Raw genomic sequence first — 15,768 nt, 5'->3', positions numbered from 1 at the left:
AAATTCAGATCTCCATTATAATTATCTGTTTTGTATCCTTTTATTCTGAAGTGTCCCATGCTTAGACTCATGCCAGCAGCTTATGTCTGTTTATTGAAAGCTAATTGCTCAATTTATTTTTGAATTATGGGAGACCATTTTTGCTTACCCTTAATTCAAAAGTGCTAGAACAAAACAACTTCAGAGAATGCAGCTGGTTAGCCTCTCAGACAAAACAAGTTAGTTAAGCATGAAAGATTAAAACCTGAAATAACTATATAAAGCTATCAAAAGAAGCCATTTCCAAGGATGGTCAGTACGCAACTGCCATAACTTTAGCACCATCCAATGAAACTTTTCCTTCTCTGTAACACTGTAAAGACTGCAGAGATAATTACAAACTTTCCTTGTCTGGCCTGAAAGGGGCAACCTGCTGCTGGCATAGCATGCATAAGAGATTATTTGTAAATCTCACATTGAACAAAGTACTACCAAAAAAAAAAAAAGCCTTAGTCAACAATAGGAAAAGCATTGCAGGTTTTGATCCCAAACAGAAAGCTAATGTTGTACCAATATCGAAAGAAATAAATGGGATGAGCTAGATAATTATAGACCTGACAGCCTGACATCAATCCCAAGATGATGCAGGGGCTTTGTGAATCACAGTGATTTTTCTAGGTGCCAAAAGGTTAGGCATGGCAACACTCAGCATCACCACACCTAAATTCCTTTGTGAATTTAGCCCAAAGTCACATAGCAAGTCTGTGGTAGAGTGGGTAACCTGGAACTCCCAAGTGGCAGGCTAATGCCTTAACCACTAGGACATCCTCCCACACCAGCTTCTGAGGCAGAGTGGCTGAGCAGAAGTGAGGAGGTGCATAGATGCAAAGACAGTCCTTCTCCATGGATGCCCGGAGCTCTAAAGGGATGGAGTTTGCTTTTCTTGCAGATCCTCTAGCTCTGTAGGGTTTGACTATCTCACACCCTGTCTCCTATGCAAGTCCACAAATCTCAGTCCCTGTGGAGAGCAAAGGACAGAAACTCTGAGGTGGATCCTTGCAGTTTTCCAAAGTCCTCTTTCCACCTCTGACATGTAGCACCAATGTGGGTTTATTGATTTGGTTACTGAAATACTTCTAAATAAGGAAGAAAAATTCAGTCCCTCAGAATTGTGTTTATCTGTCAAGTTCATTCAAACATATCAAAGTGAGATTTTCAAGCTAATAATGAGCTAGGAAGATTAGTGCCACAGTGATTGTCTGTGTCCCGACTGGTTTTTCCTTTGGCAAATACTGTAGACCATCTATTTTTCTTTCTTTCTTTAGTATAAATGTACACAGCCTGATGGAGTTGATTCTAGAGTTTTTCAAAACTCTGAATTTCTAGTTTCTGGGAAATTATGACATTTTGAAATATGTTTTTGGTCTTAATGATATTTAAAATAATAGAATATTGCAACTATGATGTCCGTTTCAGTAGTAGCATAAAATAAATGTAAAAAAATGAAAATATTTTTAAAATTTCAAAACAAAAATGTTGGAAATCCCCAAAATGAAGTGTTTCCAAAATGAAATATCTTTCATTTTGAAGAAAAAAAAATTCAACAGATGTTATTCAAAACTGCCACTTCAAAATGTTTCTAATTTCAACAAAAGTGGCATTTTGTTCAAAAAACATTTTGATGAAAAATTTCTGGCCAGGTCTACCTGAAACTTATGTGATAAACTGAAGAGCAAGATATATCCATTGACAATAGGACAAGAAGTAATGGGCTTAATTTGCAGCAAGAAAGATTTAGATTAGATATTAGGCAAAAACTTTCTAACTCTAAGGGTAGTTAAGCTCGGGAATAGGCTTCCAGGGGAGACTATGGAATCTCCATCGTTGGTCGTTTTTAAGAACAGGTTGAACAAACATCCGTTGGGGGTGGTCTAGGTTTACTTGGCCTCAGGACAGGAGGCTGATGACCTTTCAAGGTCCCATCCAGCCCTACATTTCTATGAATCTTTATCATGCATTTCTGATTGCCTTCACTGTTCTCTGCCTGGTAATCATTTCTTCAGGACTTACTCTATGCTAACTCTCCTGAGCAGCTTCCAAGAAACAATTCTGTTTTGTGTGCGTGTGCGGGGGGGGGAGGGTTAGGAACAACTTGCCATAGAAACAGTTCCTCCTCAGCTCCCACTACCCCTAGGGGGGAAAAAAAAAAAAAAAGATGCTTCCACTTGAGACATACGACAAGCAAGATTCATTCCTGCACCAGTGGCAGGTTTTCTGTACTGTACATTAAAATATCACTACTTCTAAGTTTTAATTTACATCCCTGCAGAGAGTTAGAAAATGGAGTTTTATTTCATTGGAAAAGGGAAGATGTCCAGCTTCCCAGTACAATCCAAAATTCTAGCCCTAGGAGGGCCTGGTGTCTGATTTTAAATCATGACATTTTTAGGTCTAGAAGAGTAACTTTGGGTCATTTCTGGAGGTTTTTATAGCTCTCTATCAGCCCTGAACAATTGGTTTAATGGTAACTAAGGCTCCACTCCTACAATGAGCTCTGCATAGATAGATATCTCCACCCATAGGGAGTTTAAAGGACTGGGGGAGAAGACTGTAGAGCAAGTGGGATGGATATAGATAGATTTTAAATTATTTAAATTTCTACCATAACAGAATACCTGATAGTGTGGTATACTATAAAGGTTTACCAGCAATCACAACTACAAAGTGGTTTCACTTTTATACTACCACACCACACCATTGTGTGTGTGTGTATATAATAGTGAAACGCACTATAAATTACAGAATCATGAAAAGTTTCAGAGTAGCAGCTGTGTTAATCTTTATTTGCAAAAAGAAAAGGAGAACTTGTGGCACCTTAGAGACTAACAAATTTATCAAATAAATTTGTTGGTCTCTAAGGTGCGATAAGTACTCCTTTTCTTTTTGAGAATCGTGAAAAAATCATGGTTTTGGAATTCATGAACACTATATTCAACTTTCTGAATTTTTATCTTGCTGTTAAAACAACATTTTCTTCAGTACATTTATTATTTTCCTACACTGTCTTCTTACTCCATTCGAGCTCAGTAATGTTTGGAAACATTAGGTACACAACCTTAAAATGTAACATACTGAATAGGTAGATTTATGGAATCCTCTTGCCTTCACTTGTATCATCAGAATATTTGCTCCTTAAGCAGGCAAAAACAGACAGCCCAGAAAAAATGGTTGTGACATCTTCTGTTGCACAGGTACGTGCTGATAAATCAAGGACAGCCAAGTAGCATGCTGAAAGCCAATAGTAAGAATAATGTAATTATACAGATCAGTATTTCAGGAGCCAACACACTGGCAACTAAGGCATGGCCTACTTAGCAGGGACATTTTATTGCTCAAATAAAAGCAACGCTGGTCTGTTTTAATCAGGGATTAAAATATGAAGCATCACTCAAGTTTTTACGTATTATAATCCTTGTTCTAAAACTTTTATATTGACCAATTTAGAGACTTGTCTCTGCGACTGATTTTTGTTAAATGCACAAAAGTTTATAGAATTGCTTTTAAAAGTGTTTTTAGTTACTTAATTTTTCCCCTAGAATGGTTTGGGGGCTGGCGGGGGGGAGGGCAGGGAGAGAAGAAGAATTCAAAGCCTGCTCTTATTTAGGTAACCGAACACAGTGGAATTCCCTATTTAAAATTTTTTTTTCAAAAAAAACCTAAAATCAGATCAATGAAAGTCTCATTTAAAGCATGAGCACTAGTGCTACATCATCAGACAAATGAGTAATCCTGAACACAAAAGATTTTAGACTGGGTAGGTCATTTCCAGTCAATTGGATCCTGTTCACTCACCTACCTAAGCATTAAGCTGAAATTAAAAATGATCCTTCTAGTTCTGAAGTTCTCCCACTGATACCAAGCACCCCATCTGGGGAAAATGCCTGTATATTATTGCAACCATGGTGCTCTACTCACTTAGTTCTTCTCTCAAATGTCTCTGGTGTTTCTTTTCTTTCTGAAATATCAAACAGACTATTAACTCCTTGGGGCAGGAACCATGTGCCACCTTCTCTCATTTACATGGTGTAAGCTAGAGCAACTACACTGAAGTAGTTACACATTTAAACCAGTGTAAATGAATGGAGCTGGTCCTCATGTCTCTTTTTTGTCTCAAGTGCCCCACAAATCTGTGATGCTATATCATCATCCCTGGAATGAGGCAACACATTCCAATGACATATAAATGATTACAATATTAATAAGCATTAGCACCAAAATTGGACCGTTAGTTAAATGATTCATGTTGATGTGGGCTTATGGCTGCCATCAGTCTAAGAATTTTACTTGCAGACTATAGGCACTGTTTTTATTGCAACATCCCACTAGTGGAGCTCACTACTGAGCAATTGTGAGGCAGAGATATCAGAGACTGAAATAGCACTAGGCAGATCTATGAGGACAACTGCAGTTAAACTAGTTCAGACACAATTACAAGGGTTTTGAGTCTGCACAGTTCAGGGCAGGAGCTAATCAGCAGGTAGTGGTACAGTACGGTGCAATTAGGTGTGTCATGTTTGTTTTGCATCTTGTGAACCATTCAGCATTAGATACGGTTAGAAACACAATACCAGAACAGATCGTTCATTGGTCTGCTTCAGTCACTTTAATCTCCAAGCTATCTAATGTAAACACTGAATAAATATTCCCTTTAGAGAGCAATTATACTCTGAAAAGCAACTACTTCAAAAGCCACCTTCCTACTTAGCAGGTTTAGTTCCAGTGTGTATTCATAGTCGTATCTGCTGATTTTTACCAATGCAGGGGGGGGAGGGGGGGGAGAGCTTGCATTACTTTTTACCAATCATCACTACAGAGCCTACACTTCTATTAAAAAAAAAGAAAAGGAGTCTCTAAGGTGCCACGAGTACTAACAAATTTATTTGAGCATAAGCTTTCGTGAGCTACAGCTCACTTCATCGGATGCATACAGACTAACATGACTTCTATTCAAGTGACCTCGTCTCTGTAGTGGCTTATACATCAGCAGTTGGGTCCAACTGTAGGACCGTGCCCACCTGTGCAACCCTAGTCAATCAATCAATCTAAAAAAAACCTGCATCTGGTTAGCTTTTTTCCTCTCACCCAAATGCATAAAGAAAAGACAATCCACAGAATCAGATAAGAGGGTTGCATAGCTAACCACAAGCAGATCTGGCCTATATAGTTTTTATCGCTAGTGATAATGCCTAAGCCAGAGGAAAAAATACCCAGGTTAGCTTCCTGATGCCATGTTGAGTTTGCAGATCAGGCAGTTGGAAAAACAAGCAGCTGAGCACATTGGATTTAGAAATCACTACGACACAAAAAAATTGAACCTACACTGCCATTTTCACTAAGTCTTTGTCTTCAAGGATATTAAAATGTGTGTGTTTTGACAGCAAGAAAACTAAACACACAACAGTTAGCTCACTATAAAATCCCAAGTGGAGACAAGACACTTCTAGTGTTTACTGGGAGGTTCCTCGGCAAGATCAGCACTATGCACCTCCCTTGTCCCCCACCCCTTGATCTTGGCTAATTTACCTCCCTGTAAAACTAAAAGTGGCTCCATTATGTTTTTACAGCAGCATTACGAATGTGTGTTAGTTATCTCATGGTGTAAACATTTTTGTCAGCAAAGACATAGTCCAAATCTCTTTTCAAAGTAAAGCTGCTCTTTAAAGATGTTCACACAGATTGTACAGTCTAGCAACAGTAACAGAATTAGGTCTGCTCAACCAAAACAGATAGCAACTGCACAGATATAGTAACAAGATGATTTTCATGACATATGGAAGACTCTTTCCATTTAGTTAAACACAACTTGTGTTTGGAGTTAGCTAGTTATTATAAAACATACTTAAATGCACTAATAAAAGGAACCCCAAAAAAGATGCAAAGTTAGCATCCCCCAAAATTTCACATCCCTTCCCCAAATGAATCAAGTTTTGTATACTTGTGGAACTTCCACTGTACATAGGGAAGAGGGCTACAAGTATCTCCTCATATCCTAGAAACATGTGAAAAATACATGCTTATCCCTTCCAATGGACCTGTTGCACACTGCATTATTTGGACACAATTCACACAGCTGGGATTAGAGCTACCCCGGTGCAAATAAATAGGAACAAACAAACGTGCCACACATGGTATGGCTGAAGAGCAATGGCTGTTACCCTTCTTCCCCACACAATGAAGCTCACCCATTTATCAAATGCACAAACCTTTCCATCACCCCATCTGTTAGATTAAGGGTTGAATCATCTCCCAGATGCTTTGACCCGCTTGATACCCACCTCCACCAGACATCCACCTGCCTTAACCCATTGCACCCTATAAACCAGACATCCATTTCAACCTATCTCCCAGATGTTTCAGTCATGAAAATACATCTACCCATCTCACCTTCCTGCTGCATCAACCTACAAACACTACCCCGTCTGCCTCCAGTTATGTCCCTGGGGACATGTCATCCAACAGTCAAACCGACTGATCTCCCAACCAGCCAATATGCACACCCCACCTCCCAAAGAATGCACTGGTCAAGGGATTGAAGAAGCAAGAGATGAAAAGCTGCCACGTATAGACAAGCCCCAACTCTCCACTTTTTGCACTAGTTTGACAATGATGACTTTGTATTCAACACAGTTACTCCTGATTTACAACAGTGTCAGGGGAGAATCTGGCCTACCATTCACAGTACTGTTTAAAAAGATGATAAAAAATTCCATATTAGGCCGTTCTTCTTAAATTAAAATGATACAGTCTTCTCCTCACCCGCTGTACGCTGTCATAAACTCCTCAGGAATCAATGGACCTATGACAATTATAACAGCAGAGGATCTAGCCTGCAAACTGTTGTCAGAGTGATAAATTCTCATGCTTAATAAAAACCTTCCCCATTTTCAGTAAAGGAAGGCGAGTCTTAATTTTATGGTCTCCTGAAGAAAGCCAGGAACTAATTTTTAAATAATACAGTTCTCATTTATGCTAAAACCTCTTATAATGACAGCGTAAATGAGCCTCAAAGTGGGGGTAAATATATCTTGCCCTACAAGGGCAGTGTAAAGGAGTTTTACTGTAAATGAGAGTCTCAGGCAGTAGCTCCAGTGCTCTCAGTTGGGGTGCTGACTATTCCTCTCTCAGAATCATATGTTAGCATCATTAAAAAAAAATCATTGAATAACAGCAATACAGGGCATCTCTAGGTTCTGATAATCTCACCAACTGCTCTACCTTCAAAGTTGTGCTTCACCAGTGTGTCCATTCATCATTTTTATAAGAATTCTTGAAATGTTTGTGAAGGGAAGACTTTTAGTGGAAAATGAATTAATATTCAATGGTCATCATTAAACTGTCAACACTTGCCAGGTTAGTACAGTTATCTCCCGTGATAAGATGTTGTGCACATTGGCAGATGCTGACTTCTCAATGGTCAACATTAATTTAACGTAACCAGTCTGGACCACAAAGCTACTTACTCCACAGTACTGATCATCATTAAATATCTGGGGTGGCAGCGGATTGCCCTGTGCAGGCTGTCTTTCCTCAGGAATATTTTTATACATCCATTGTCTTTGTTCCTCTGACATTGTGATATCCACCTCTTCAAAATCTATCCTGTTGGCTTCTAGAAATCGTATCACATCTTGCTGCCTCTTCTTTATCTGAGAGAGAGAGAGAGGAAAAACAATACATCACAGCTAGCACATCATTACTAAAGATATGTTTACAAGCCTGAATATGCTTGTCTATTTTTTACTCAAAAGTCAAAACGTTCAATAAGAGTCAAATATTTCTAAGTTAAACATATGTGCCTTAACACTGCAGTTTCTTTATTTACAAGTTACGAAAGTCTATAAAGTTCTGCCTCATTTTCTAGGTGGTTGGCTGTTTGTTTTTTTTGGGGGGTAGTTTTTGGTTTTGTTTTTAAAAGATGCCTGTGATAGAGGAACACCCTGACTGGTACTCCAAATAAGTCAAAGATAAAAGGGTAGCTGGTTTTCAGATTCACCATGCATTACTGGCCATTTTAAAGATATTTAGGCACCTAAAGACGCAGGTAGGCACCTAGTGAGATTTTTTCAAAGCGCCTACGTACCTTTTAAAATGTGGCTGTGGGTTTCCTGAACATAGTTTATTCATTTCTTAGGTTCATACAGAACATGCGCACATGCTTTGAGATGGAGATGTTCTTGTCTCATACCAGCTTTGTCTTAACTGAAAAAAAAGGGGGGGGGGAGGTGCACTGTGGGGGGATTGTTTGGGGGAGGGGGGGAGTTAAATAGAGATGATCTTCTTGACAAAGTCCTAGCAGAAACAGCACACAGGTAGCTTTTACCCTGATGCAGCTAGTCAAAGTCAACTCAATACGACTGCACCCCGCCCCCCACAGTGTTTACCTTGACTAGTTACATTGGGGTTAAAAAACTGCCTGTGCCCTGTCTTCACTAAGCATTTTGTATAAAAGGGATAACTATGTAAAAACACACCTTTTTTTGCAGCGAAGACATAGCCATAGAGTCTTCGAGATTGAGGGAAAGCCTCGGTGTTACTAATTCAGCCAGGATCTGTTCTGCATTACAACCAACTTCACACTCTATTTCCAGCACATCTGAGATCCTTCTACTAAGGCACAGTCCACCTAAAAGAGGCTACACACTGTATTCACTATACAGTCAGACTACTCAAAACACGTTTCCCAGCCGTACTGCTTGGAGATAAACTTATATTTAAGAATTTTACAGTATAAAAATACTGTGGAGCAAGATCCATCCACTTGCTGATTGGTTTAAACTATCGGTTGATGAATGTTACTTTTGGGTATCATAGGACCCAGACAGTATTTAAAAAACATCAGTTTTTCAAGTGCGTGTACGAGCTGTATTTCTCACATCACTCTTCATATTGGAGTCATTTGATACATCAGATCACAAAAATAATAATCTTCAGTGAAATTTATTACAGATTGCAGTAAAAATTCATATTGTGCCTTTCAGACAACTTTCAGTGGTAAAATAATTACGTCCTCCTTGAAACAAAGACCATATATATCTCCAAGAGGCTTTGGTCCAATTTCTGCAAAACAACATATTTCTAAAATGGCTGAACATTTATGGAAGGAAGGAAACCGATTGGCTCCTAAATGTGTAATCCTTGTAATTTAACAACCAGTTATTCAATACATTTGGGTTTCTTTCAGTGGTTGGTTCCTTCTTTTACATATGCCATACTGATTTTTCAAACAACGCACATTATGAAAGAGCAATCACTCTCATACCAAACTTATCTTCTAAAACTGTACGCAGAAAATACAAGATTACCAGTAGTAGCTCAGTTACCATCATTATCACCATTTTTCTGCTAATCAAAGCACAATGCTGAAAGTAAAAGGACTTCTTGTACTACGACATTAAACTCAAAGGAATCATATTGCAGAAGTGAGACACACAGTTCTTATCCTCAGTAATTTACAATAGAAGATGAGAGACAACTTCAATCTGAAATGGAGATTGAGATTTTCTTAAAACTAGCCATTTTATTAAATATTTGTTCAAGTAAAGATGTGCAGGCTAAGATGATATTGCAGGAGGGTTTTCCTTGGAAATTCTTGCATCCGATGAAGTGAGCTGTAGCTCACGAAAGCTTATGCTCTAAATTTGTTAGTCTCTAAGGTGCCACAAGTACTCCTTTTCTTTTTGCAAATACAGACTAACACGGCTGCTACTCTGAAACTTGGAAATTCTGCATGTGTAATGAAAGATTTTTAAAAATAAAAATTCCTTCCCATTTCACAATGTTGCTTCTGCCTGCCAGTTTCCAGTAGTCTTGGATACTGGCGACACAGACTACTGACAATTGCAACGTAGATTTAATCAGATCCTCAACTGTTGTATTGATCACACACAGTGAAAATTCTTGGATTTCCTTTACCTTTTATATAGCAGGATCCTAATCTGCCTTTAACATAGTAAAGAAAGTCATCACAATTTAATATGGTATTAATCTTTAGAGCTCAGTGTTTGACTCCTATATTATCTACATGCTGATAATTTAGAACATATGTACTTTGTCTTTGGTTTTATTGTTAATCCATACTGCAAATCATAAAAATAAAACTGAAAAACAGAAATCCTCATCTATGCCAGATCTAGACTTCATGTTTGGAGCTGGTCTCCCTACCAGAGTTACAGAACAGCAACAAAAATAGTGTCATGTAAATATGCACAGAACTGCTGTAATTATGTAGTTTGTGACTCATCTGTTGGTAAAATTGCTCGTCTGTTAGATGGGGCTTTTGCAACAGGGAAACTGAAATGTCCAGATTCTTATTTCTTGTTCATATTTTGTATTGATTTACTCCAGCAAATGAGAAGGCATCCACTGCTAAACCACATGTACTGTTTCTAAAAGATGTTTCAAAGAGGGGCTAACAAAATGGATCTGTACAAGCTATTTAGATCTGTGTGAAAGTTTTGTTAACCTAAAACATGGTCAGATTCAGAGTGATTCAGCAAAACCCAACAAGAATCAGGCTAGGTCACCCCCATCCTCACAGGAACTTGTCATTTCCAACAAGTTCAGTCTATCCTCTACTTTGCCCTCCCCTATGTTTACTGAAAGGTGTATGGGAAAAGACAGCCTAGTGACTTGGCTCCTGTTGTCTTCAGTGAAATGGATGGCTTGCTCCCACTTCCGGATTTCCAGGGAGCAAAGAACTTACCTCCTTTCCTGATTCTGATTTTTTAGGATAAAGGAGAGCTTGCTTTCTCACAAAGTCCTCTTTCTGAGCATCCTTTAGGGGAACAGGTGACAGACTGGTACTGAGACACCCTAGAGTTAACTGGGTTAGCAGGGAATACATGTAGAGGTTTCCCCAATAGCCTGGTGCATCCCAACACATCTCTCAGTGCAGAGTGCTAAAGTAGTATTGACAACTGTCAGACCTCATGAACCTAGCTTGTGATCCGACAACATCAGGATGATGATAATGCTTCATACTTCTGCACCATCTTTGATCCAAGGCCCTCAATATGCTGCACACAAAGTAAGTTAATTTAGTGTCATGACACCTCTCCGGGGTAGATTAGGATTACTATCTCCATGCTATATAGGCGATTAGACTCAGAGAAATATTAATGCAGTTCTCCCTGAGGAAAAAATTGCAAGACACTAAAATTTACTCACCCTTGAGCTTAAAAGATTCTTAAAATACACTCAACTCTGCTCTGTCCTGCCCTGCCGACCTGTTTAACCGAAGTTCCAAGAACAAATCAGTTTTCTTTATAACACGGAAAACAGTGAGACCATGCATATGCATCAGACAGGACATTCTGGTTTTGAGATAGCATGAGAACATTAATACTTTCTGATACGGACAGACAATAAAGATACACCTACTGAAATGAAAAAGTGTACCAGCAAAAGTTGCCTGACATTCCCCAGGCCATATGATGGTACGACACAGATTGCCAAGCAGAATTAATGACCATCACATGCTACTATTAGTACCTTTTAAACCATGTTATATATCAGTGGTGTAGTATATTCATTCTGATTCTAAGATTCTTATCAAAGATAAATTAATTTGCCAAATTTCATAGCATTTGCTGCAGCAATGCTATGGGCTCTAACTAAGGCCAATATAAAAATTAGTCCTGGAGTGCCACAGGATTTTAGTGACCTCTGTTATATTGATCGAAGAGAGAAATATTGTCATATGTAATATTTACATTTAATTTTGGACAATTTACATTTGTATTATCAACAGAAGGAAATGTAGAAGAGTTTGGGATTTATGAAGAAATTAGCTAGATAACATAACATACCTTTTTGTCCTATAAAGATAGGATCAGTATATCTTTAGAAATCTGAGTGCAAGTGAAACGTAAAGAATTGGCCCTATGACTAGCACCTATGCTGTAATGTTTCTCAGGCAGATATAACAACTGTTTCATCAGCTTGACCCAAGGGAACTACCATCTTCAGGGGATCAGACTCCATAATGAAATATCATGCTCTTTTATTTTGTATGCACAATGAAAGTCTTCATGGTAATAATGGATGTGTGAGGAGTACTACTTTTGTGTTCAAATGGAAGTCTGTCTTGACACAGATATTGTATGTTTGTCTCCAGAAGGTGATCAGTTACCAGTCTTTTCTTTACATAAGCTTCCCCCCCCACACACTCTTCCAAAGTAAAAATATGTCAGTAACATGTTGTGGATATAAAACTATTACATCAGCATCTTCTGTTACCATGTTAGTGTTCAGACAAAGCATTTTTACCAAAGATAGGTGAATGTTTTGTAAATCTCTTAAATGTGAGCAATTTACTTTTGAGGGGAAAAATAGATTTGGTAGCTGTGCATTATAAGGTGTGACTGTTGATCGAAATGCTATTAAAATTATAACAACCTGCAGTAAATTGTACCCAAGAGCCATTCAGTCCCTCTGGAGACACGAGATTCTTTTCTGAACCTTTTCTCCTAAGATTTCTGTATTTTTTCATCACCATCCATGAGGTGGGCAGACAGAATAGATCATGAACTTAACTGTTTACTTCCATAGCTAAAAACAGACACTAGATTAACTTCAGTGGGACTCATGAGTAAGGTGAGCAAGATTTGGCCCGATACTTAGAGAGGAATCAAAGTGATTTGGTGAACTCTAGCCATTTCTGAACTGGGAGTGTCTGAAGGAGCACAGATAGTGCGGACACATCATTTCATATAACATTTGTTCTTCGGTAGGGAATCGTGGTTACAGAGCCAGCTGCACCTCTGTTCCCTGTCTGGTCTCTCTGAGTGCAACCCTCCCTCCTCAGATATTTTGCCCTTACTAGTCTCAGGGTGGAATCTCCCAGTTCTTCCATTTTTAGATCAGGACCCAGATACACTACCTTGTGGTAAGTGGTTGGTATACACACTGCAGGCCTGACTGGGTTTCAGGCACCTGCAGGAGAGACAGACACCTCAGATTAGCCAGTTGCCTGATAGTCAGGGCACTTACCTGGGACGCGGGAGACCCAAGATCAAGTCTCCTAAATTAGGCAGAGCAGCCACTTGAACCTTGCTTTGCCTAACTCCAGGGACTTGATCCTAGGTCTCCCACATCCCATATAAATGTCCTAACTACTGGGCTATAGAGTTAGTCTCTCTCTCTGAATGAATATTTTATTATACACAATGGAACAGTTCCAACGAGAGAGAGAGAGACTGTATGACCCAGCGATTAGGGCACTCAACTACAATATGGGAGACCCAGGTTCAAGTCTCTTTGCCAAAAAAGGCAGAGGAGAGATTTGAACCTGGGTCTCCCTCCTCCCAGGTGAGTGCCCTAACCACTGGTCTTCTCCTTCTCTTCTGTCATATATTCCACTTTGGAATGAAACCAAGTATCAAAACAGAAATATTGTTTTCCAGGCAGCCCCAATAGTTATTTCCCTTCCATACAACTGTAAGCACGTTTATACCAATATTACTGAGCTCTCACTCAGGGATTTTTATTGCTTTAAACTATACTTTTAGAGTTAAAGTGGTACAATTTGTCTGTAGACTAAACCTTTAGAAGTCAAGCATGTAAATCCAATTTTTATATACATCTAAATATGCAATTAATACAGTTATTTATGGTCATTGTCCCACAAGGTTAATAATTATCTTGCAGACGTGCACCACCCTCATTCACCAGTGCAAACACTGCCTCCCCATCCATAGACAAATGAATGGCATCCTTAGCCAAGCACAACAATCGCTTACATGAAAAAATACAGTTAGGAAAGGATTATTATTACATTAGAACCTCAGAGTTATGAACACTAGAGTTACGAACTGACTGGTCAACCACACACCTGATTTGGAACTGGAAGTAGACAAATCAAGCAGCAGCAGAGCTAAAAATAAAAAAGTAAATACAGTACAGTCCTGTGTTAAATGTAAACTACTAAAACAAACGAAAGTTTTAAAACAAGGATTTGACAAGGTAAGGAAACTGTTTCTGTGCTTGTTTCACTTAAATTAAGATGGTTCAAAGCAGCATTTTTCTTCTGCATAGTAAAGTTTCAAAGCTTTATTAAGTCAATGTTCAGTTATAAACTTTTGAAAGAACCATCGTAACACTTTGTTCAGAGTTACAAACAACCTCCATTCCTGAGGTGTTTGTAACTTTGAGGTTCTACTGAATTTGTGAGACAAGGTGGGTGAGGTATTCTCTCTTATTGGACCAACTTCTGTTGGTGAAGGACGCATGCTTTTGAACTACACACAGTTCTTTGTGCTGCTTGAAAGCTCCTCTCCTTCACCAACAGAAGTGGGTCCAATAAAAATATATTAAGCTCACTGTCTCTCTAATATCCTGGGACCAACACAGCTACAACAGCACTGCAAACAATAATTACTATCTGTAATCCAGCACAAAAGACCTAGTTACGATTGGAAGTGCATTATGTTAAGCGCTGTACCTTCCCCACCCCTGCAAAAAACCCCAAACAAAAAAACTGTCACAGACCCAATGAATTTACAACTTAACGGCCCAGTCCTGGACCACTAAAATAAGTGAGTTTTGCCATGGACTTCATAGGGAGCAAAGTCAAGCCCTAATACAGGGGTGCCCAACCTGTGGCTCCAGAGCCACGTGCAGCTCTTCAGAAGTTAATATGCAGCTCCTTGTATAGGCACCGACTGTGGGGCTGGAGCTACAGGCACCAACTTTCCGTGCCAGGGGATGCTCATTGCTCAACCCTTGGCTCTGCCACAGGCCCTGCCCCCACTCCCCACCTGTCCCTCAGCCTGCTATGCCCTTGCTTCTCCCCCTCCCCCCCCAGAGCCTCCTGCACACCATAAAACAGCTGATCGGGATGTGCAGGGCTGCTGGTGGGTGGAAGGCACCGAGTGGGGGGAAGGAGGGAAGCAGATGGGGGGCTGCTGATGTATTATTGTGGCTCTTTGGCAATGTACTTTGCTAAATTCCGGCTCCTTCTCAGGCTCAGGTTGGCCAACCCTGCCCTAACAGGTAAGACAGAGGAAGAGTGGGAGGGAGATGCAATATAAACTAAAGGGATTAGAGAGAATGGTAGCCACCATCATGTTGGTTCTGTGGGTTTTTAATGATCTATGCACAAATGTACACAGTTCTGTCTTCCAATGAAACTACACGTAGCAGCTGAAGACAGGAAAGAGAAACTGCATTGTACGAGCAGCAACCATTGTTCTACTGTGGTTATTGTTCATATGCTCATTTCACATACTGATAAGTATTCCTCTTGGACTTTGGTTGTTTACTTTTACAGAAGACAGAATTTTATTACTTCCTTTTTATATGTAGATTGTACAAATTCATAGATTAAATGATCACAATGGCTTTATTAGTCTGACCTCCTGCATACCACTGGCCATAGGACAGCCTGGAATTAATTCCTGCTAGACCTAGAGCATTGTTTTCAGAAAAACAGCCAGTCTTAATTTAAAAGTTTCTAGTGATGGAGCATCCACCACAACCTGTGCAACTGGTTTCCCTTTGTTTTCCCGAGACTTTGACGTGTAGCACTATATGATAGTGGCTACTGAGTATGCTATTTAACTTTTGTTATTCATAAACAATTTAGTAGTAACCTCACAAAAACTATAAATCAGGCTATAGATCATGGGAAGAAGGGCTCAGAGCCTTGAGGCAGGCATTACTGGTGCTCTGAAAATCTGCCACTACGCTAGGGAACAATGCTGTATGGAGCGCCATTCGAGGTCCAGTACT

The 15,768-nt window shown here is 39.4% G+C and overlaps 1 protein-coding gene across 1 annotated transcript in view; it reads right to left on the bottom strand.

Annotated features, from left to right (window-relative positions):
- The window catches only part of SH3BGRL2 (SH3 domain binding glutamate rich protein like 2), a 56,550-nt gene that overhangs the window by 14,644 nt on the left and 26,138 nt on the right, over nucleotides 1–15,768 (bottom strand). Inside the window, exon 2 of the mRNA XM_038397907.2 lies at nucleotides 7,500–7,685. Coding sequence (XP_038253835.1) covers nucleotides 7,500–7,685 — 186 coding nt within the window. The remainder of the gene's footprint in view (nucleotides 1–7,499; nucleotides 7,686–15,768) is intronic.

This window comes from Dermochelys coriacea, chromosome 3 (assembly GCF_009764565.3).
Source record: "Dermochelys coriacea isolate rDerCor1 chromosome 3, rDerCor1.pri.v4, whole genome shotgun sequence".
Taxonomy (NCBI): Eukaryota; Metazoa; Chordata; order Testudines; family Dermochelyidae; genus Dermochelys; species Dermochelys coriacea.
Note: the sequence above shows the minus strand (reverse complement) of the source record. Positions and strands in the feature narration are given on the sequence as shown.